This window comes from Acipenser ruthenus, chromosome 7, assembly GCF_902713425.1.
Source record: "Acipenser ruthenus chromosome 7, fAciRut3.2 maternal haplotype, whole genome shotgun sequence".
Classification (NCBI taxonomy): Eukaryota; Metazoa; Chordata; class Actinopteri; order Acipenseriformes; family Acipenseridae; genus Acipenser; species Acipenser ruthenus.
The window spans coordinates 58,697,855-58,719,095 of record NC_081195.1 but is presented as its reverse complement, the minus strand read 5'-3'; the positions used below and the strand labels follow the sequence as shown (position 1 = coordinate 58,719,095).

At 36.8% G+C, this 21,241-nt stretch overlaps 1 protein-coding gene across 6 annotated transcripts in view; it reads left to right on the top strand.

Moving 5' to 3' along the window:
* Positions 1 to 18,026, top strand: part of LOC117415795 (myotubularin-related protein 5-like) — a 70,649-nt gene extending 52,623 nt beyond the window's left edge. For 3 of the 6 annotated variants that reach the window (XM_034026604.3, XM_059027408.1, XM_059027412.1), the window contains 14 exons: positions 185 to 280; positions 818 to 898; positions 1,298 to 1,476; positions 2,266 to 2,442; positions 2,948 to 3,049; positions 5,126 to 5,311; positions 7,667 to 7,793; positions 8,181 to 8,311; positions 8,722 to 8,955; positions 9,868 to 9,975; positions 11,419 to 11,636; positions 12,842 to 12,929; positions 13,153 to 13,284; positions 15,741 to 18,026. In XM_034026604.3, the coding sequence (XP_033882495.2) occupies positions 185 to 280; positions 818 to 898; positions 1,298 to 1,476; positions 2,266 to 2,442; positions 2,948 to 3,049; positions 5,126 to 5,311; positions 7,667 to 7,793; positions 8,181 to 8,311; positions 8,722 to 8,955; positions 9,868 to 9,975; positions 11,419 to 11,636; positions 12,842 to 12,929; positions 13,153 to 13,284; positions 15,741 to 15,839 (1,958 nt within the window). In that variant the 3' untranslated portion in view covers positions 15,840 to 18,026. The remainder of the gene's footprint in view (positions 1 to 184; positions 281 to 817; positions 899 to 1,297; positions 1,477 to 2,265; positions 2,443 to 2,947; positions 3,050 to 5,125; positions 5,312 to 7,666; positions 7,794 to 8,180; positions 8,312 to 8,721; positions 8,956 to 9,867; positions 9,976 to 11,418; positions 11,637 to 12,841; positions 12,930 to 13,152; positions 13,285 to 15,740) is intronic. The other 3 variants (XM_059027409.1, XM_059027411.1, XM_059027410.1) reach the window with 3 other exon arrangements.
* The last annotated feature ends 3,215 nt before the right edge of the window (positions 18,027 to 21,241 follow it).

Here is a 21,241-nt window from a genome sequence, read left to right as displayed (position 1 = left end):
CAATTGATGGGCTATATTGCATGTTGTAATCCTATATAATTCACATGTACTACACTGCACTCTATTTCTACAAAATAAATCATATTTAGATTGTATTCTACAATCCACTGATACCAGTGAAATTAAAAATAAAAAAATCATATTGCTTCTACTAGAATGATTAGAAAATCTTATGTAATTTCAGATTCTTCAGATAAGCAGAGACAGCCAAAGATTGGAGCCCTTATGAAACAGGTGATGGGCAGCAAAGAAGAGCTTCCAGGTACCTTTAGCAGGGGAGGTGAGAACCTCAGATACATGCAATGATGATGATCATACAGGTTTAAGACTGATCATTGATTCAGAAGCTGTATAATCACATTGGCAATACTTCCAAACTGTCACTTTTCAGAATCTGGTATTGGCAGACATTTAATTTGTCATCAGGAAGCAATGTGGAGTTGGTGAAGAACATTTCAAATGACTCAAGTTATTACAGATTGTTTATTTGGATGTAAACCGTACAAATTAAACATTTATAATTTGTACAATATGAGACTGGCTCACAGATGTAGCTTCTGGTAACTATGCAAAGTTGCCCTTTTTACCTTTAATAGAATATCTTTAATAGAAATGCCTCTGCAAATGGGCTAAGTGATACCAGTGTTTCTGGTGCCGTTTTTTGTTGTATACTATTATTCATTGACATATGCTGTTTTCAGTTCTGAAATGAAGTGGCAAAATACTTAATATTTGTACAGTATTATATATTTAAAGCTATAGCAGTTTTATGTTGCTTTTAGCCCTTGGTAATGAGGGTTATTTCTGTCCTATTCAGCCTCTGTGCTAGGTCACAGAGCTAGGGTCACCTCTCTATCACAACGTAGAACATCCGTGAAGGCAAGAAACCTTCCGAGAGGTATAGTAGATCAAACCACTGGCTTTAGCTTATGTCTAATTAATCAACATGCTAATAGTGGTAATAATAACCTGCCTTACCCGTTGCTGTGTTTTATGTGAATCATTGTCTCTCACTTACAGAACTAATTTTATGTTTTGATTTTGCTTCCTCTTTACAGTGTATGTTCTTTGATTTAATGAAAGCAACATTTAACCCTTTTTAATGTCCAGCAACTGCTGTATTTTTGAAGACTCCATGTCACAAAATGTTTGTTTGGTAAAATGTCTGCAGTGGAAGTGTTTGTGTCCTGAAGGTTAAAGAAGCTGCTACTTCCCTTCTTGTACAGGAGCCTCTGTGTTTCAATTGCTTTTTTAAGCCTTTGTTATCCCCATTGATTTTCATCCATGTTTATTTTAGGGAAATGGGGCAGTATTCGTGGTGGTGGGCTGATGAGCAGCTATAGCCCAGACATTGCAACCAGGCTAGCAGGAAAAGATACATCATCCCCACAAACCAATGGAGGGCCGTCCGAGGCACACTTCGTCCAACAGCAAAGGGCTTACCTATACATCATAGGAGACAAGTCACAGCTAAAGGTGATATACCTACCCACCAACAAGCCTTAATGATAATAAATACAATTTAAAAAAAAACTCTCTTTTGCCCAGGCAGTGTTGCAATTTAGCCTGTTACTAGGTTTTAAGTGTGTTTTCCTAATGGTATTGGAAGTAAAACCTGGGTTCTCTGGATTTGTGGCTCTTTGGTGAAGTTTACACGTAGAGTAAGATTTCCTCATGCCATTGCCATGAAATTTGTAATTTCTAAATATCAGTTTACCCACTCATGAGAAAAAAACGATTTACAAGTAACTCTGTTTTCCATGCTGTTTTCCATCCAGTCAATTCCGTATCGTGAATAATTAAGTTATCGTGAATAATTAAGTTGTCGTGAACATCCTGACTTGTAATAAGTATTTGATACTTTATCATGAGAATATGGAATAAGTAAAGCAAGCTGTTGTAGTGTAATGTCAGTGCTGTCTTACTGTAACTGAGTAGTTTAGTAAACTCCAAGGATGAAATTAGCCTTTTTAAAAGTAAAAGTTGAAGAGTAGAAAGAAAAAGGATACAGCGCACGCAGTCTTCTAAACAAGGATTTATATCTGGGTTGCACTTTACTGTATACAGTAACAGTGTTCAGTAGACTAGGCTACATTATAGAACGTCTCTTAAAACTTCAGGGCAATACAGTTGGCTACAGTTTAGTAAAATGTATTTAGCCTAGATACTAAATATATAACAATTTTAACATTTTCCTTTGAAGGAGTAATCTGAATGATAGGAGGTTGTTGAATTGTACTATTGATTCATTTTTGTTTTTCACAGGGTACAAAACAGGATCCTCTTCAGCAGTGGGAAGTGGTACCTATTGAGGTTTTTGATGTGCGGCACGTGAAAACTAGCTTCAAAAAGCTAATGAAGGCTTGTATTCCTAGCTGCACATCCACTGATCCCAACATGCCCTATTACCGGTGCCTTGAGGAGTCAGAGTGGCTGTGTCTAGTAAGTACAGTTTAGTCTCATTAGACAATGCTTAGACACAGTGTTGATTTTACTATTATTACTGAGCAGAGAATACAAATATGAGCATATGAATTAAGTACATTATCTGAATGTATGTGCTTATGGTCCAGAATAAAGTTTTTTGTTTTGATTATCATGGGCAGCAGTGTGGAGTAATGGTTAGTGCTCTGGACTCTTGACCGGAGGGTCATGGGTTCAATCCACAGTGAGGGACACTGCTGCTGTACCCTTGAGCAAGGTACTTTACCTAGATTGCTCCAGTAAAAACCCAACTGTATAAATGGGTAATTGTATGTAAAAATAATGTGATATCTTGTAACAATTGTAAGTCTGCTAAGAAATAAATAATAATAATAATCAGAGCATGCAGAAGTAATTACACACAGATGTATGTGGTCAACGATGTAGGGACACTCCTGTCTTTTTTTTTTCTTTCAATGTATTTTTCTGATGATTATTTAGTTTTGCTGCTTTGTCTCTGTAGATCCACAAGGTTCTTCAGGTTTCAGTGTTGGTGGTGGGGCTGTTGGACTCTGGCTCTTCAGTTATGGTCAGCCTAGAAGATGGATGGGACATCAGCACACAGGTAGCTAAAGACTAAACCTGGCTTTGACAGTTGACAATACTACTCAAGATAGTTTGCGTCTGCATTGCATTGGTTTATTAGAATAATGCAGAAAAACATCATGGAACCTGAATGAAGTGTTTGTGCCATATTAATAGATTACTAATGTTTATAGTACAGTTAAATGCTGTAGTTCTGTGTTCAGATTATCATTAGTCTTGTGCTGATAAGGCATAATGAATTACACAGTTGAGCTTTTTTATCAGGTCCCCCCCACCCCTCCCACTCACTTTTGCAGATACAATTATATTACCCTTATAAAAGTGTCACATATCAAAAGCATATCAAACTGTAATAAAGCACAGTGAAAGCATTGTAGAGCCCAGAAAGGTATGGTAAAACATATTAAAAAACATGGAAAAACATGACAAACTATTGTAAATTCATAGTGTACCATGGAAAAAGCTACAAAACTGTGCATTTACCATGGTAAACTTTTATAAGGGTAAACAAAGCAGTACTTGTCTGCATCTTATTTGCAGAAGGCCTGTAAAAAGTCTGAACACTCACTCTCATGAGAGAGAGATTGAAAAGTAATCATCGCGCCAAAGGATTATGACAGTTCCAACAGTACCATTGTATTCAATTTAGTAAAGATTACAGAAAAGTTGAACTACAATTTTAAAACTTTCCTACTTCATAATCTACTTTTGCTTTAAACCTTTGGTAGAGATTATATATATATATATATATATATATATATATATATATATATATATATATATATATATATATATATATATATATATATATATATATATTAGCTCAAAGAGCCAACTGCCCAACGTTTCGATATGCTGTACATATCTTTCTCAAGGGAGCCTGTGTTTGAATCAAAACTAGTTCACAGTAAACATAAAAGAATAATTGACAAAATAGGTTCTACGAACATGTGCACCAGTAAATGTAAAGTGTGTAAATACATAGACAAAAGTAAAAATATAATTAAACATAAGAACACCACATATCCACTAAAAACTAATACCTACTGTAAAAATAGCAATGTCGTTTATGGAATAGCCTGTGAAAAATGTGATGAAATCAAATATGTTGGAGAGACTGGAACTACTTTATATAAAAGAATTCAGAACCACCTTTCATTAATTAGAAATAAAAAAATGAATGAACCAATAGTACAGCACTTCACCAGTCAGGGACATGACATAAATGATGTAAAGTTTGTAGTATTGGAACAGCTCAAATTAGACAATGCGACATATAGAAGAATAAAAGAAAGTAAATGGATAAATAGACTGAACACGATTATGCCAGCGGGACTCAACAGAAAAGAATGAACTAATTAACTTCAATAAATATATAACATTTAAATAAATAAACAAAATTCATTCAAAAGTAGTGCATGCTGATGCGCTGGGGAGGCCAAATCTAGACTGATCCTCAGAGCCAGCATTGCATGATATAATAAAAATATAAGTTTATATAAAGTAGTATTATTTAGAATTAATACAGATTCAAAGATATAAGTAAAAATGATGTCACAATGTATAGAACACCATTACATCATGTAAGAATAAATCATGGATTTGAATGTAAACAATAACAAGTAGTTGTCATGCTGTATAAGAAAAAAGAAAAGGTTATTTATTACAAATCAATTATCAGGACGTTTCGGACTACAACTCCTTCATCGGCTGAATACAAAAAACAAAAAAACAGTGCTTTTAAGAAGTTGATAAAAAACAAACAAGTAGTCTTTTAAACAAAATTCCAGAATGTTGATGATGATGATGATGATGATGACGACCTCAGAATTGAATGTTCATTCCAAATGGCTCCAAAGTGCCTAGTGTGTGTGTATGTATGTGTGTGTGTGTGTGTATATATATATATATATATATATATATATATATATATATATATATATATATAATCTATCTATCTATATCTCATGTACTGTTAAATCTGTACTCTTGAAACTAATAGTTGTTTTAAACCTACAGTAGCAGTGCCAAGAAACATACAAGTAAATGTTAACCACATAACTTGATGAACCTGCACAGTAATATTTTCCTTCAGGTGGTCTCCCTTGTTCAGCTGCTGTCGGACCCTTACTACAGAACAATGGATGGTTTCCGGTTGCTAGTGGAGAAGGAGTGGCTATCTTTTGGTCACCGTTTCAGCCATCGTGGTGCACAGACTTTGGCCAGCCAAAGCAGCGGCTTCACTCCTGTATTTTTGCAATTCCTGGACTGTGTTCATCAGGTTAGACCTTGGTTTCCATTCCATAACCTGGACATGTAGGCTATTTCATAAGAAAGCTCTAAACCAAACATTTTATAGGAAACGTGGGTTATTATGTTGTGGCATGTCTCCAACTTGGGCCTGATTTTCAGAAACCCTTTTTCTACTGTAGTTTATTTGGAGAATGGTGGCATTGTGCTTTTCATTTTGTCTCGCTACTCCGAGCAAACCAGTATAAAGGTTGGGAAGAGCCTTTCTGGCACAGAGTACTTCCATGAGTGCTAATGCCCTACATGTAGAGTTTAATTTACATTGACATTATAGACATCTTGTGAGCAGATATATGAACACAAGTCTGTTCTTCATATCCTTTTATTTTGATCTTATATGCAGCTCACAACCGTCTGTCTGTGTCTGTTTGTCCATCTGTCACACATGGTGATATTGATAACTGTCTTGCTTTAGTAACAGTCTTCACCAAACATTTATTATACATTCCTAGCCTATATACCTTTCAGATTGTATTTGGCTATAATCTGGTAAAATATGTTTAACTTATATGTTCACTTTTTCAAGTTCTTGAATTAAGCACTCCATTGAGTGTTGTAGTTCTAAAACCACACAAAAATAAACTTCACATCACTCCCATCCCTTTTCAACTACTTGCCTCATAATTAAGGCCCTGTGAAAATCGCGGAAATTTTCTTTAAAATTCACGGCAGTGTCATGGGTAAAGTATCGTATTTCGCGGAATGTGCATGGGAATATGTTATAAATTACATGTGCAGATTATTATTTTTTTAAACAGCAAATATACATATAAAAGCACTGACATCAAAATTAACACTAAAGTTTTTCAAGCACTTTACAATAGCTTGTGAAACAATGTTGTAATTAACAGCATGTAGGTAAAGTGTATCTGCAGGACAGCATTCAGTTCTAGTACGTCAGGTGCATGTTCACCATTTAGGTCTTGCAAAACAAATAAAATGTGTAACCCATACTGATCTTGTGCATCCGTCGACTCCAGACTGTTTTACCAATTCTATAATTATAATGCTTGTGATACTCTGCAACTTTAGGTAAGTATTCATGTCTCAGCTGGGCTGATGAAGGAATCGCTACACTGTGTGAAGAATTTCCGTATATTTTGGTTGTCCAATTTTTCAAAAGGGATATTTGTGCAAACAAACGCCTCTGTCAGGTCAAAATTGAATAAGTAGACTTTTGGAATATGGAAGTCACCGTTTTTTGTTTCTTTGCAAGTAAAGCAGTCACAGTACTTCTATGGCTTTCCGCCTTTCTCTTTTGGTGAATACTTGGATCTAAATCAAATGAATGTCAACAGACAAGTCTCGGTAGTGATCTACAGTAACGTTGCAGGACGTACAGAAGAGCTTACCTCCATCGCTGTGGAAAACTAATGCTGGATACTGCTTTACATGATCTGCTGCAGACATATTTTTAGCCTTTTTAGAGACATTCATTTTCTTGTTTACAGTGTGTAGTATTTTAATTTCCTGCTTAGATTGCATAGTGACATGACAACCACTGCACAGCACTCTGTGCATAACGAATACTACACGCAGACACATAGCAGAGCTGTACAGTTATGTTAATGTGATTTTTATTTATTTTTTGTATGAAATACAAATAATTATATTTCTGAAGAATATTGTAAAAATCGCATTATTGGGCTAATTTCATGATTTCCGCGCAGCCCTTGAAATCGCGATTTTCACAGGGTCTTACTCATAATTAGTTGTATGAAAGCATACATATGGATCTGCACACATTCTCATGCAGGTTTATGCTAACATATATAAAACAGTGTATTTGCAATAGTAGAAGCAACTGTTAGTAAAGATTGGTAATCAAAAGCAGCTACGCTTAAACCTGTGGTTTATTTTTTTGTCCAATAGTCATAAAGCTTGTTTAACATTGCAGGCATTTAATGAAAATACAGTATAATTTGTTGTGTGCTATGTTTACCTGTACCTTTACAACGTGGCTAAATGTAATTTCATCAAGTTCCTTTAGCCAGACACGCCATGTCTAAAGATAAACAACCGATTGCACGCTTTGCATGCCAACTATTTAACACAATTCTATTGCTGATTTAATTATCTAATTTGGACACCTTTGTTGACTTGTCCTTCAACTGGATTCGTGTTCAGTTTTCATTGGTGTTGCTCCATAAAATCAGCAATAAAACAAATGTAGTCATCCTTACAGTGTTTTGTTGTGTACTTGTATGGAACAGAACACACTGTCTAGGTATGTAGCTATCATAATGCAATACCAGGCTCTTGGATTGATGTAAATGCAATTAAAGTTGCTCTTGTGAAACTGTTCTTATATGTCCTTTTTATTTAGATCCACCTTCAATTCCCCATGGAGTTTGAGTTCAGTCAGTACTACCTGAAGTTCCTGGCCTACCACTATGTTTCCAACCGTTTCAGAACCTTCCTGCTAGATTCGGATTATGAGAGGATTGAACTTGGTAAGAGCCTCGTGTCATATTATTTGCCAGCAGTACCCAGCTCAGGCACCATAGCTCCATTTTAGTTTTATGTTATTGTAGTTGTTGTTTTTTTTTTTTTTTTACTCCTGTGAAAAACAATAAACATGCAAGTTAATTCCCAGCATGGAATTTAAATTTGGATTGCGCTTGCTTTAGGAGGTCATATTCTCCTCAATTACGAAGAGTAAACTGAACTTGTCAGAGATCCAGCTGACCTAGAAAAAGCAGCTAGAAATAATTTTCGTTAGTGAAAACCTTCTGCTTTTCTAAACTGATCCTATTATACAAGCCCAAAGAAATACTAAGTCAACATTGAGATGACTTTGTCCATCGAAAAAAAAAAAAAACATTTTGAATCATCACCAGGTGTGATGTATGAAGAGAAAGGTGAAAGAAAAAACCAGCAGGTGTACAAGTCTGTTTGGGATTACATCGACCGGCTGAATAAGAAAACCCCCATCTTCTTTAACTACATGTTTGCTCCAGAGGATGGAGAGGTGAGTGTTCTCGTAAGAATACACCAATTAGAGGGATGAGTGCAGGGCAGTGCCAACACTGAAGAGCCTAGAGAACTTTCTGTGCATTTAGTTATTGAGAATATCCAAATCTGGAGTATGGGGACGTCATGGTGATTTACTTTTCCTCCATACTGATCTCTCTGATTTTGTATTTACTGGCCTGGCAAGTGATGTATGTTTTTTACATATCTATTGATGTGTTTTTTCTGCCATCTGGTGGTGGTAAGATGTAATCAAAACACCTTTTTAAGAACATTTTTTGTATTTATATTTTTTAAAAAGTGTTCCTAATTTGGCTGCTATCAGTTTATTAACATAATGGCTAGACCGGGGGAAAAGAGACCCCACATTAGACCAGATGAATGCAGGTTTGACTTTCTTTTTCACAGGTGTTGAAGCCATACAGTTTCATCTCAAACCTGAAAGTGTGGGATTTCTACACAAATGAGACCCTGTCAGAAGGCCCCTCCTATGACTGGGAGTTGGTGTACGGAAGACAGGAGCAAATGGACGAGAGCGACCGCCAGGACACATCTGCCCCCAAATCCCAGCGCAAAATCATCTGGCCCTGCTACGACAACAGGAGCAAAGTGGAGCCGGACGCCATCACTAAACTCTTCCAGGTATGTAGCATTTTCATTTTCTTCAAGTTTTAGCCCTGACAGCGATGTTGTGACCTAAGCACTGAAGATTATGGTAAAATAAAATAATAAGGACTGAACTAAATCTAAAATTAACTTTTAAATTATTTAGCTTGTCCTTGAAAACAGCAGCAGTTCTGTTAAACATGTTTTACTCTGCATATGTGAAGTACTGTCGGTCCACATGCGGTCTTCAATTGTTTACTGAGCTTTTTTGCACAGTTTTGTTTTGCAAATAAGATATTAAAGGCATTTGACACATAATTTGATGAGGTTACTTGTGTTAGCTTTGTCTCATTCATATAGCTAAGTATCGGATAACAAACAAGCACTTCCTCATTTTATAACGGCAAGACAAAATCATATAAATAACCTGTATCTTCAATTGTTAAAACAGATCCTTTAACAGAAGGGATAATAATTATAGTTGAACATTTCAAAATATGTTCTGTTAAACAAAAAAACCTGCTAGTACTCACATACAAGCAGAGTGCGTAGAGTAAAGTGTGGATACATTTTAGAGGATCGTATGTAGTCAGAGATTGCTAGAATACAACTTCCGTCATCAGAAATTCTGTTGCAAAGTATCTCTCCTACTAGGAAATAACTCCTTGTTCCTCTGAAAAACCTTCAATTTGACATGGTTTTGAGTTTGCTTTTTGCTTTGTTAAATCTTTGAGCGATTTTCAATTGCCACCACTGCTATCTTTATTATCCTGTCTGCTGCTGTTGCTACTGTGATTGTGTAGGTGGCTGCTGCCTGTCTCATTGTGGTGTGATTGGGTGTGACTTAGCTGAACACAGGTACTACGTGCATGTAAAAAAACAAATCAGTTCCAGTAACCAGTTCACTGTCTACTGTTCAGTAACATTCCTGGGGTTTCTTTTTAATAGGAGATTCAGTCTCTGGAGATGGAACTGGGACAGGTTTCTGAGAAGTGGAAGGATATGTGGGATAAGATCAAAGCCACGCAAAGAACAGAGTCAAAACTGGAAAGCAGGGTAAGTGAGCAGACTGCAGCCTAGAACCCCATTAGTCATGATGACTTAATATTTTTTATGGGATTGGCACCTGTTGTTATGTGATGGTCACATTCTTTACAGGTGATAGGTGTGTTACAAAACACACCTTACCAGTCAAAGAAAAGGCCACAAGATGGTAGCAAACCAGCAGTAACACAGTTTCCACTCTATTTGACATTAACAGAAATGTTGCATATGTCACAGATTTTTCTGAGCAGGAACATTTGCTGAAACTTTGTCAGGCCCAACTTTGTATTCATGCACCAAGCCAGGAGCTTCTTCCCAATTGGAAAATACTTCATGGCACATCTATGCTCTACTTCAGTAACAAAAACACTCTCTATGTTTATAGCAAAAGCACCAAGACGCATCATTTTTTTGCACGCTGAATCTCTTCCATATTCCTATTGCTGTTTTACATTACATTACATTTAACAATGCAGTAGTCCGTTGCGTATCCGACTACGGTGGGACCAGAGTAAGGGGGGATATGTATAAAGATGGATAAATGAATCTGGTTTTAACTACCATTGTACACAGCTGTAACAATTACTATATTCACACAATTATTATTATTATTATTATTATTATTATTATTATTATTATTATTATTGTTGTTGTTGTTTTTATTTATTTATTTATTTATTTATTTATTTATTTCTTAGCAGACGCCCTTATCCAGGGCGACTTATAATTGTTACAAGATATCACATTATTTGTACATACAATTACCTATTTATACAGTTGGGTTTTTACTCGAGCAATCTAGGTAAAGTACTTTGCTCAAGGGTACAGCAGCAGTGTCCCCCACCTGGGATTGAACCCACGACCCTCCGGTCGAGTCCAGAGCCCTAACCACTACTCCACACTGCTGTTTTTGAGATTTAGCTTTTGTTAGGGCACTCCCCTAAATCCCTTGTTGCAGACGCTCTCCTCCATGTAAACCAAACTCTCTTGCCCTGCGCCTGTCTGTGTAGCCATGGCAGTGCAATCGCCTCAAGCTGTGTACAGGCTCTGCGGGCAGGCCCCCTAGCCAGTCAGGACCTCCCGATCAGCTCAGCAGTAGGTGAGCCTTCCTGCTCAATTGGTTGCCTAGCAACATATCTCCTGTTAAGAGTCCCAGCTGCTTTCACAAAGACACACATCCCGCGAGATCCTCCCTGTCACAGTGCTGTATACACTTACATTAGTATTGGTAATTTACACAGTAGCAAAATGCATAGGTTTCCAATTTTGTTAATTTTTTTTCAATTATAAGCACAACTCGCTTTCACTTTCCTGTAGCCTTTTGTATTGCTGAAGAGCTTGATCATGGCAGATGAACGGTTAGGGCGGATACACGATGGATTACTAATATATTTGGAGCTTTTCCAGCAGTTAGTAAAGAACTTGCATAATGTCCTCATACCTTTTTGCTTTTAGCACTCGCTGTCCAGCTCTCTGCTAATGTCTTCAAACCTGAGCCACCACCGGCGGTCACAGGGCATGTATGTGAAGGAGAGCAGGGTTGGCTCCTCCCTCAACCTGTCTATGGACAGCGAGAGCAGTGTCACTGCCACACCTTCCAGCGGCATGGGGCGTGGCCAGCAGAGCACCAGCACCCTTTACAGCCAGTTCCAGACCTCTGAGAGCGAGCACAGGTACAGAATGTGAAAAGCAGGAGGAGTCCCTATCAATGGATGGGAAGGGTTAGGGGTGCACTGATTATTTGGTTCAGTGTTAGTGTGGGCATTGAGTTTATGGATAAAAGTGGGTAATCTTAATTTTGATACTCAATTGTGATTTTTTTTTTTTTTTTTTTTTTGCTTCAGAATTTTTAAATGTACTGTGTGACTTGCTGTGAACATATTAAAAACCTATAGTAGCAGTAGTGAGCAACATTTAATTGGGTTGCTGTTAATTTATAAACATCCAATGAAAAAAATCTTGTATTTTGTAATTGAATCCTTTTAAAAAATACACACCACCCACTCGATATATTGCGGGTGTCGAGGTCCAATATAAATCCGCTATATATCGAGGGCTGCGATATATAGAGAGAGACCCATAGAAAAACAAGTAGGCTAACAAATACTGTACAACCACTCCCTCGTTTTATCGGGCGCGTCAGGGTCCAATATAAATCCTCGACGCAACCCGTTTTTTCTCATTTTTTGTATAAAAAGCAGCACACCATTTTAATTCGTACTGTGGAGGGTAATTGCTTCTCATTAACTTAAGTCTCCAATTAATTTCATGAGTCTTCCTCTCCTTTTCTCAAATGCACAAACCCACTACATTGAAAGTATCCCATTCCAAACATAGGAGGCTTGTTGCTAGGGAACTGACGTCACTGCCCTGTGATTTTTGCTAGTGCATGGCTGCCACAAGTGAACACTTGGCTAAAATAAAAACCACTTCAGCAAGTAGATATTTAATTTGTTTTGTGTTATTGTGCAACGTATGCGTATATGATAACAGTACGATATTAACGCTTTGTTTTTATTTGTTTTGTATATTTTTTAATTTTAAAACAAACAGTAATTCTAAGTGCAATTGTCTATGTATATTGCAGCTAAGGCATACGTAGTTGGACTGTAAAAATGGGGAGCCAACTCCAGGACCGCAGTATAACGAGGGGCGACATAATGAGGGGTGGGTGTAGTTGTACGAATCGGTTTCTGCTGAATCAGTAATTGAAATAAAGCAGTAACAAAATAAAAACCTTTTGTGTTGCTGCACTCGTGGGCATATTCAAAGTCTTGGACTATTGAACAGAACATGTGATTCAAACTGGCATTCGTATTAAAAATAGCTTCCTTTTTCTTTACCTTTGACATGTTCGCTATATGCTCTTTTCTTCTAGGTCATTTGAGGGAATACTCTACAAGAAGGGTGCTTTACTAAAGCCATGGAAACCCCGCTGGTTTGTGTTGGACAAAACTAAGCATCAGGTAAAAACAACAAACAGCTGTTTTAATTCTAAACAAATAGTATTTGCCCCCTCTTAATACAAGCAAACAAACTGCTCTTCTGAAGTATTTATAATAGCAATATCTGATTAGGATTAGAACCCATTGCCTCCTCATCCAGAATTATCTATGCCAGCAACTGCTCTCAGTGCTTCCATAATTATCCAGCAGCTTTCATGTAACAGTGGACTCTTTTCTCATCTAGCTGAGGTACTACGATGCCAGGCAGGATAAAGACTGTAAGGGTGTGATTGATCTTGCTGAAGTGGAGTCTGTTATCCAAGGGACACCCACAATGGGAGCCCCAAAAAATATTGATGAAAAAGCCTTCTTTGATGTGAGTATACCAACTCTAGGTTCAGCTAGATGTATGCAATTCTTATTTACATTTCCCAATTAGCTCTCTAATATGTGTATTTGTGATTATGAAAAAGTGCTATAATTTGTCTTAATCTGATTCTTCACCAATATCCCTGCAAAATGTGTTGCATAATCTAGAACCTTTTTTGAACTTGGTTTGTTGTACAAGTGAGTATCAATTGTTTTTTATTTATTTAGTCTAGAGAGAGATAGCACTGAGAGGCCAGATACATAAGCAGGGATGAAAACTGTCCGGGATGAGAACAGCGGAAATTTGCTCTTTTAATTTCCCAAGGGCATGCTATTCATATAGATCCTTGGAGAGGTTTCTTAATTTTCATACAAATGGCTGGCTAAAATAACCATGCATGCTAAATTGTTCAAGGCCAAGTTCAAACCACAATTTAGGCCCCTTCCATGAAGCCTACTTGTGTTTAATTTGTATACTAAGTTTTTTTTTTTTTTTTTTCTGCATTGTATCTTAACGTATGTGTGCCAACTGCAATTCTAAATTCAAACTAAACTATTGAGTTTGAGAATTACGCCTCCATCTGATATTGTATGGCATCAAGTTGATGGAAATCATGCGTAGCAATACTGTCTGTGTAAGAAGCATCGTATAATATGTATTCATTTGTTATTTTGCTAGAGGTTTGACACTCTACATTCCCCAGAGAGCCCAATTTTTATTTTTTTATTTTGGAACAAACAGCACATTACAACAACAAAAACAGAAGAGCCTAAATTCCAATTTTCCACCCACCCTTCTACCCACCCCCAAACCACCCCCCCCAAACCACATCTTCCGAGGACCTCACATCACTCCCCGTTAGCAAATGGCACAACCAATATAGATTTTATGATATCAGTAGCTGATTTCCAGGCTAGAACATTCTCCCCCCTGGCACCATGGATCCGAGCCGTAGAGGGCTCCATATGAACAACATCAAGATAAGAGAGGATCCATTGGTGACAGGGGAGAGTGTGGTGGCTGCCAGCGCAAAGCAATCATCTTTTTTGCTGCAGTAAGGCCTGCCAACCAGATCCGTCTCTGCTGTGACACGGGGGGGGGGGTAAAATCAAGGGATGAGTCATCATTCAACAGAAGTACAGCAGCAGAACAGTGAATATTTTTTGATAAAGTAGAAGGGACCTGCTCGCAGAAATTAACTTCTGGGCACACCCAGACCACATGTAAGAAAAGTGCCAAGGGTACCCTGAGGGCAAAGCAAACAGACATACAGGGCTGGGGACAAGTTTAATTTGAAATCGTTTATGAGGGGTCAAATCTATATTCTGTGAAGAAAATTATAATGAATCATCTGGTGATTAGGGTTCCTGGAGTCAAAACCTATATTAGACCAAACAGTAACCCCATTCATTTCAGTATCTGATGGTAGTAAATTCCTATTCCACTTTTGTGTTAGTTGTTAATAAGAAGCCTTTAAGAGAAAAACATACAATTGTAGAAACCAGTCCCTTAGTTTTACCCCCCCCGTGTCCAACATATTCTGGAGTGGATGTGTTGACAGTGCTGTCCCCCAAGGCACCCCATAGGCACGCGATGCTGACCAAAGTTGGAGGTAAAAAAAAAAAAAAAAAAAGAGAAACAATTTTGATTTTTTAATTTTTGCACAGACGTGTGATCTGGATTATGAAGAACAGATAATAAATGTTGAACCTTTTTGGCATTTTCATATTTACACATGTAGAGTTTGTGCCATTCTGCAACTATACTACAGAAGTACTGACTGATTGTCCGACTGCAGAGTGCACTTTTATATTCTCTATATAATCAAACTTTTACTCTTGGTTCATAAATGACCAGATTTCCCATTGTTTCTCCTTGCACTGCATTTGTTTATCCTTTTTTAGTTTTCACTTTTAGTTTGAAACAGATTACTTGAGTTTGGGGACTGAATTAACGAACACCGACATATCAATAACATTTTTAATTAGGTAGAGATAATATAATGTAATATGAAGGGATCAATAATATAACGTAAGTTACAGCAGCCTAGCTCGCACTGCTTGTACTGACATCAGTAAGATACAAAATACAGTTGACTATTGTTTTATATAGAGCTCTTTTTTTCTCATTATCATTACTACTGTTCTTACAAGTTAATGTAAGCCAAGACCTAACAGCTCACGTTTTAAATTATTGCTCCTTTAAAAAATAAGGGGTAACTTAACAGTTTTAATTTTTTGTAAACTGTTTAGCCATTGATAACAATTTAAAGAGCAGAGAAGTTAAGGATTCACTAAAGTAAATATCGCAAATAATAAAGGATAATGCATATGTACTAGTTGCTTCAGATTGCAGTTGTACTTGTCAAACCTTTGGCTTCCAGGGGCCCATGTGGCAAACTGAGATCCTTTGTTGTTCAAATAAAATAATAAAGTTTTTCCCCCTCCTTTTTCTCTTTGCAGCTGAAGACAACAAAAAGATTTTACAACTTCTGTGCACAAGACAGTCAGAATGCCCAGTTGTGGATGGACAGTATTCAGAGCTGCTTGTCTGATGCGTGACATCTTCAAAGAAAGCAAAATCAGCCTGGGTTATATGGAGGCATTTTCACCTAGCTTGGGGAAAATTGGTTCTACAGAGCACTGGAGGGGAGTTGTGTGGACTAAAGACATTTGTAGGTCCCACGAAAGCATGACTGGAAGGGTGATTGGGTGACCTTGTTCAGTATTGGTGACATTGTGAACTGATGATGTCATGTCACTGTCTTTCTGTGTTTGTCCTTCTTTTTTTCCCCCTATGGCTACTGCAGTTGTCTTACTGTTTTCACAACAGCTCTGGTGAGTTACTGCTACCATAAACCACACTTCGTTTACCACTGTTGGGGCTACTCTGGAATTCATAACCAATAACGTATACCTTGTTTCAGGTAAAATGCAGCTCTCTCCAGACTACAAGTATGGGCCCAAACTGGCATTCCTTAGTAGTTTCTCAGTTGAATATGTCTGTCAGAATTCAAAGCTTTTTTTTTTCCAGCCTGACTTGTGCACTACAGGCCTTTACTTGCTGACCTGATCAACATGAGGTTTCCTGAAGCAGACATGTTCTCTTATGAGATAAATAAGTAATATATATCACACACACATTCATACATACTGTCTTCCAAAGCATCTAATGGAGTAGACAGTGTTTTGATTGGGGTTAACTTCCCCAAAGACATTGGTCAAGTCAAGCATCAATTTGATTCAATTCAGACCTCTCAACAGACCAAGTTTTAGTTCTGTCTGTAAATTCATCATTTCTTGTTCAGTTGAGGCCCTAAGGCTCCAGTTTATTTACTGTATTAAACCCACGCAGAGATATCGCAAACATTTTTTTCAAATTTGGTTGGACAAAAGCACTTGGAACTGAACTTGAATCACCTGGCTTTAGTGCACTAACAACTAGGCAGCACTGCTGTGGAAACAGAATTAAACTAACAATAATTGATTTGTTTTTTGAACATATATGCTGTGTTTTTAAATGTTACTTTTTGTTTTAATGTGGTCTATCAAGGCAGTGATTTTACAGCCATCCTGAGGCAGTGGTACCGAGAGGCATTAATAACCAGTGAGATTTTAGGTAGCCATAAAGAACTATAAGCGAATCAATGTGTTCTGTATTTTAAATTTAGAATTTTTTTTTTTTTTTAATTTAGTAGTCGCCAATAATTTATTATTTTCTCCCAATGTAGAATATCCAGTTATTATTTTAGGCTCAACTCATCGCTACCACCCCTGTGCTGACTCGGGAGCAGCGACCACTTCTTTTTACACTGCAGACTCAGCATGCAGCCATCTCAGAGCTACAGCGTCAGAGGACAGTGCAGCTCTGGGCAGCTTACTGGCAAGCCCGCAGGTGCCCGGCCAGACTACAGGGGTCGCTGGTGCGTGGTGAGCAGAGGACATTCTGGTCGACCCAAGCCCCCCTCCCCCCCTGGGCGGCGCTTTGCCAATTGTGGGAACTCCCGTCCACGATCGGCAATTAAATAGCCTGGTCTCGAAGCGTCGACGTCCAAGCTATGGGGCATATCCTGCACTTCACGCAGAGTGCCTTTACCAGATGTGCCACTCGGGAGCCCCTAAATTTACAATATTGATACAATTTTTCATCTGTATTGGCCATGTTTGCTATTTACATGGAAAACCCTGACAACCTAAGGTAAAAAAAAGTTCAAGAATGCCAGTTTGGGTTTGTGAGTATACATCCACCTAGGGAAAGAGAGAATGTTAAGTAGTAGAAAATGAATATTTACAACTGTTTACAGAGCAGCTACCAACAATATTTAAAGCTCTTCCTTTTTTGTTGCTGTTACGAAACCACTATTAATGTTTAAAATGTAAGGTATGCATAAGGAGAACGAGGGATATATTATGTTGTGATTATTAACTTATGCAAAATAGTTATTAAATGAAGCAAAGCAAACGGGAAAGGGGAAGCCCAAAATAGCGAGTGGATGCTAGTGTTTACAGAACACAGCTGTGAGAGGTTTAACTTGCTGTTCCAGTTAATGAGCATGTTCTTGACATCTTGGAATTACTACATGCAAATACCACCACTGTCCCCTGTATTGTATTCCATGCTGACGTGTATTTTTGTAAGAACGGTTTTCAGTTAACCATCATGGCCTGACTTAAAACTATGTATCTGATCAAAGTGGTTTTTTTAAAGACCTTTTTTTTTTTTATTAAAATGGATTGGCTGCTACTAAATATCAGGTTTTGTTATTTTGTTGTACATGACGTCCCATTCCCAACATTGTTCCTGTTAAATTGGCTATAGCTACAAAATGTTCCATTTAACCATATAGGTCTCAAGTGTCATTTTGAAAGAAGCACACGTGTGTGTGTGTATGTGTATATAATATATATATATGTGTGTGTGTGTGTGTGTGTGTATATATATATATATATATATATATATATATATATATATATATATATATATATATATATATATATATATATATATATATATATAATAAAAGGATGTTCATCATTTCACCTAGAGAATGAAATAGTCCCCACCTCCTTTCTATCATAATCTAACCAGCTGCTCCTTCTGTTGACAGGCATGCTTTGCACTAAGTAACATGCTTTTACCACAAAGACACTGGTGAGGTGAAATGACCTAGGAAGTGAAACCGTAAAAGAAAACGGAACTAACCTTGTGCAGTGCCAGTTATCATGTTTTAAAATAAAAAATACATGCTTGCGGTGACGTTTTTCTTTCAAAACTGCACAAACTACGATCCTAAAAGTAGCTCCGTGGTATTTGCATGCTTGAGATTCCAGTGAACAATGTGACAGGTTCCAATCTTGCTGAAATAGAAATTCAACTTGCGCTGTCTTCCAAAAATGTGGTGGTGGTCAATTGAAACATCCCACTGAAAGACTTTTTGTTCCTAAATCCTCTTCTATTTTAATGCATTTGAACAAGCATGCATGCTCACATTGAGATCCTGTAACCACACAGTGAATCATTGTTTACTTTTAGTTTCACCCAACTGGCTTCCTGGTGCAACAGAACAGACAAAGCAGTACAGGGTCATGTACAGCTCTGGCCAAAAGTTTAGCATCACCTAGAATTGTAGGATTGAGACATTGATTTGAAAAATATATGTATCTATATATGTGTGTGAACATTAACTAGGAATTATCAAAATAAAAAAATAAAAAATGAACAAACATAGCTTTACTGTACTGCCATGGAGATGTTCTGGACAGGCAGCTTCCACAGAGTATGCATGCAGCCTTTTAACAGTATTGTTGGTCTCTCTCACAGCTGTGGCTTTGTTAATAAGCAGTGTTGTAGCTAGAGGCTAAGTAAATCTTGTATATAGTTTAATCTGTTGTCTTCATGCAAAGCTTTTTAGATAGATATATCTGTACAGTATATTGACACAGAACAGGCACTCGTTACATTTACAGCTGTAAATAAGTATTGTCACATTTCCCAGTTTTCCTCCTAGAAAAGTGTGATTTATTCCTGCTTTATCAGAAGTGCAGGTTTATACAAATGGGTTGGTCATAAACTTTAAGCTGCCTGTTCTGGTTGGTAAACCAGATGGCATTTGTATTGGAAAAGACAGTACTGTCATGTTTGTTTGTTTGTTTTGGCAGGCGACTGTTAGGCGATATGATCAACTGTTTTAGAATGAGTAATGTTTTATCAGATTATTTATTAACACGTTCTGTAAACCTTGCCCTGCTGAGATGCATTACTTGAGAGAATTTTATTTAATGTAAGATGTACATTTAACTATTAAGGGGGATCAGTGAACCCTGTACAGCATGACTACAATTCCCTTATAATATTAAAAAAAAAAAAAAAAAAACCTTTTCACTTCCAATTTGAAAATGGATAGAATACTGACCTTGAAGCAGTATGGTTACATCTACCTCTGCTGTTGCCCACAGTGCTACAGTTTGATAGTATTCTGCAGCTTTACTGAACAGGGTGAATAACACTTGCTCGCTATATTGGGGTATTGAGGGTTGGATCTTGGAGTAAATGTGATCTAAGCCTTTAAGTAGTACTTGGGAATTTGAATATACAGCTTTAGTGAAACATTTCTGGAGGAACACAGCGGTGTCGTTCTTGCAGGTATTCTCACTCATATCTTAATTCCAGATTTAAAAGTAAGATTATAATTTCTCCATGATCACACTGCCTGTGAATGACCATCACTTGCAGCACACATGGCATGAATTACTAGACAAACCAGTATCCCTCATTATTTTGGTAACCTTGTTGAGATGTGAGCTTTGTTTTTAAACCACTTTGGTATTTAGTTAAGTTTAGTAACGTATTTACATCTTGAGTAAATATATGTTAATAAAACTCTCAAACTAAAAAAGCAAATCATATTTTGTGCATATTTACTTATACGCCACTGTGTAACTATAATTGCAAAAAAATACAAAAATCAGCAGTGTAGAGGTTAAAAGTTTGGTGGTTGAGTCAAGTTTATGTTCTTGGAACATTTACAAGTAGGAATTTGGCAGAGAATGAGTAAACTCCTTTCTTTTGAGGGAATTATTGGAAAATGTGAACACTTATACAGCAACACACCTGTGAGGTCATAGAAGGGTAATCCTAAAGTCTTGTCAAACTCGCATTTAAATATAGCTGTTCATCTAATAACTATCACTGTATATACTATAAAATGTTAATGTAATGTATGGTAGTAATTTATTTTAACACGTGTAAGTTGCCCTTGAAAAATATATATATATATATATATATATATATATATATATATATATATATATATATATATATATATATATATATATATATATATATAAATTCTTTTTTTATTATTATTAATTGAAAAACATCCAATATGTGCCATTGTGTACTTCTGCATGACACTGCTACTTTCTTTGGGAGTTTGCTGTCAAAAACACCCTAAAGAAGAACCCTGCTTTTTTGAGCCCACTTATTTCTTGTTAAAATGGTAGTAAAATTATGGTAATTTCTTGGAATAATTTACCTGGTATAACATTGCAGTTGCATTTTAAAAAGCTGCTTAGTTCTGTATCGCTTATCCAATACCATGAACACACATTTTTACCAATATAAACGTTATCAGCAATGCAAGTTTCCATACCGCTATGCAAACATTGACAAGTAAATTATTCCTTTGGTGGGTGGGGGTGGAATGTGCAATGTGTTCTATTCAAATGAACAAATTATTTTTTAAAAATCTGACAAAGTATAAACCTCACAAAATTGAAACCAAAAATAATTGTTTCTGATTTCATGTTCATAAAATGAAATAATCCATGTTTTGACCATGTATTTCTTCTTAATTATAAGACACTGAAACAGTTTCAATAGTGATCTATCCTAAGGTAATCTTTCTGTAAAGGTATTTCGTGCTGAATGAGTTAATTGATAACTAGATGATTGAATGAAAGAT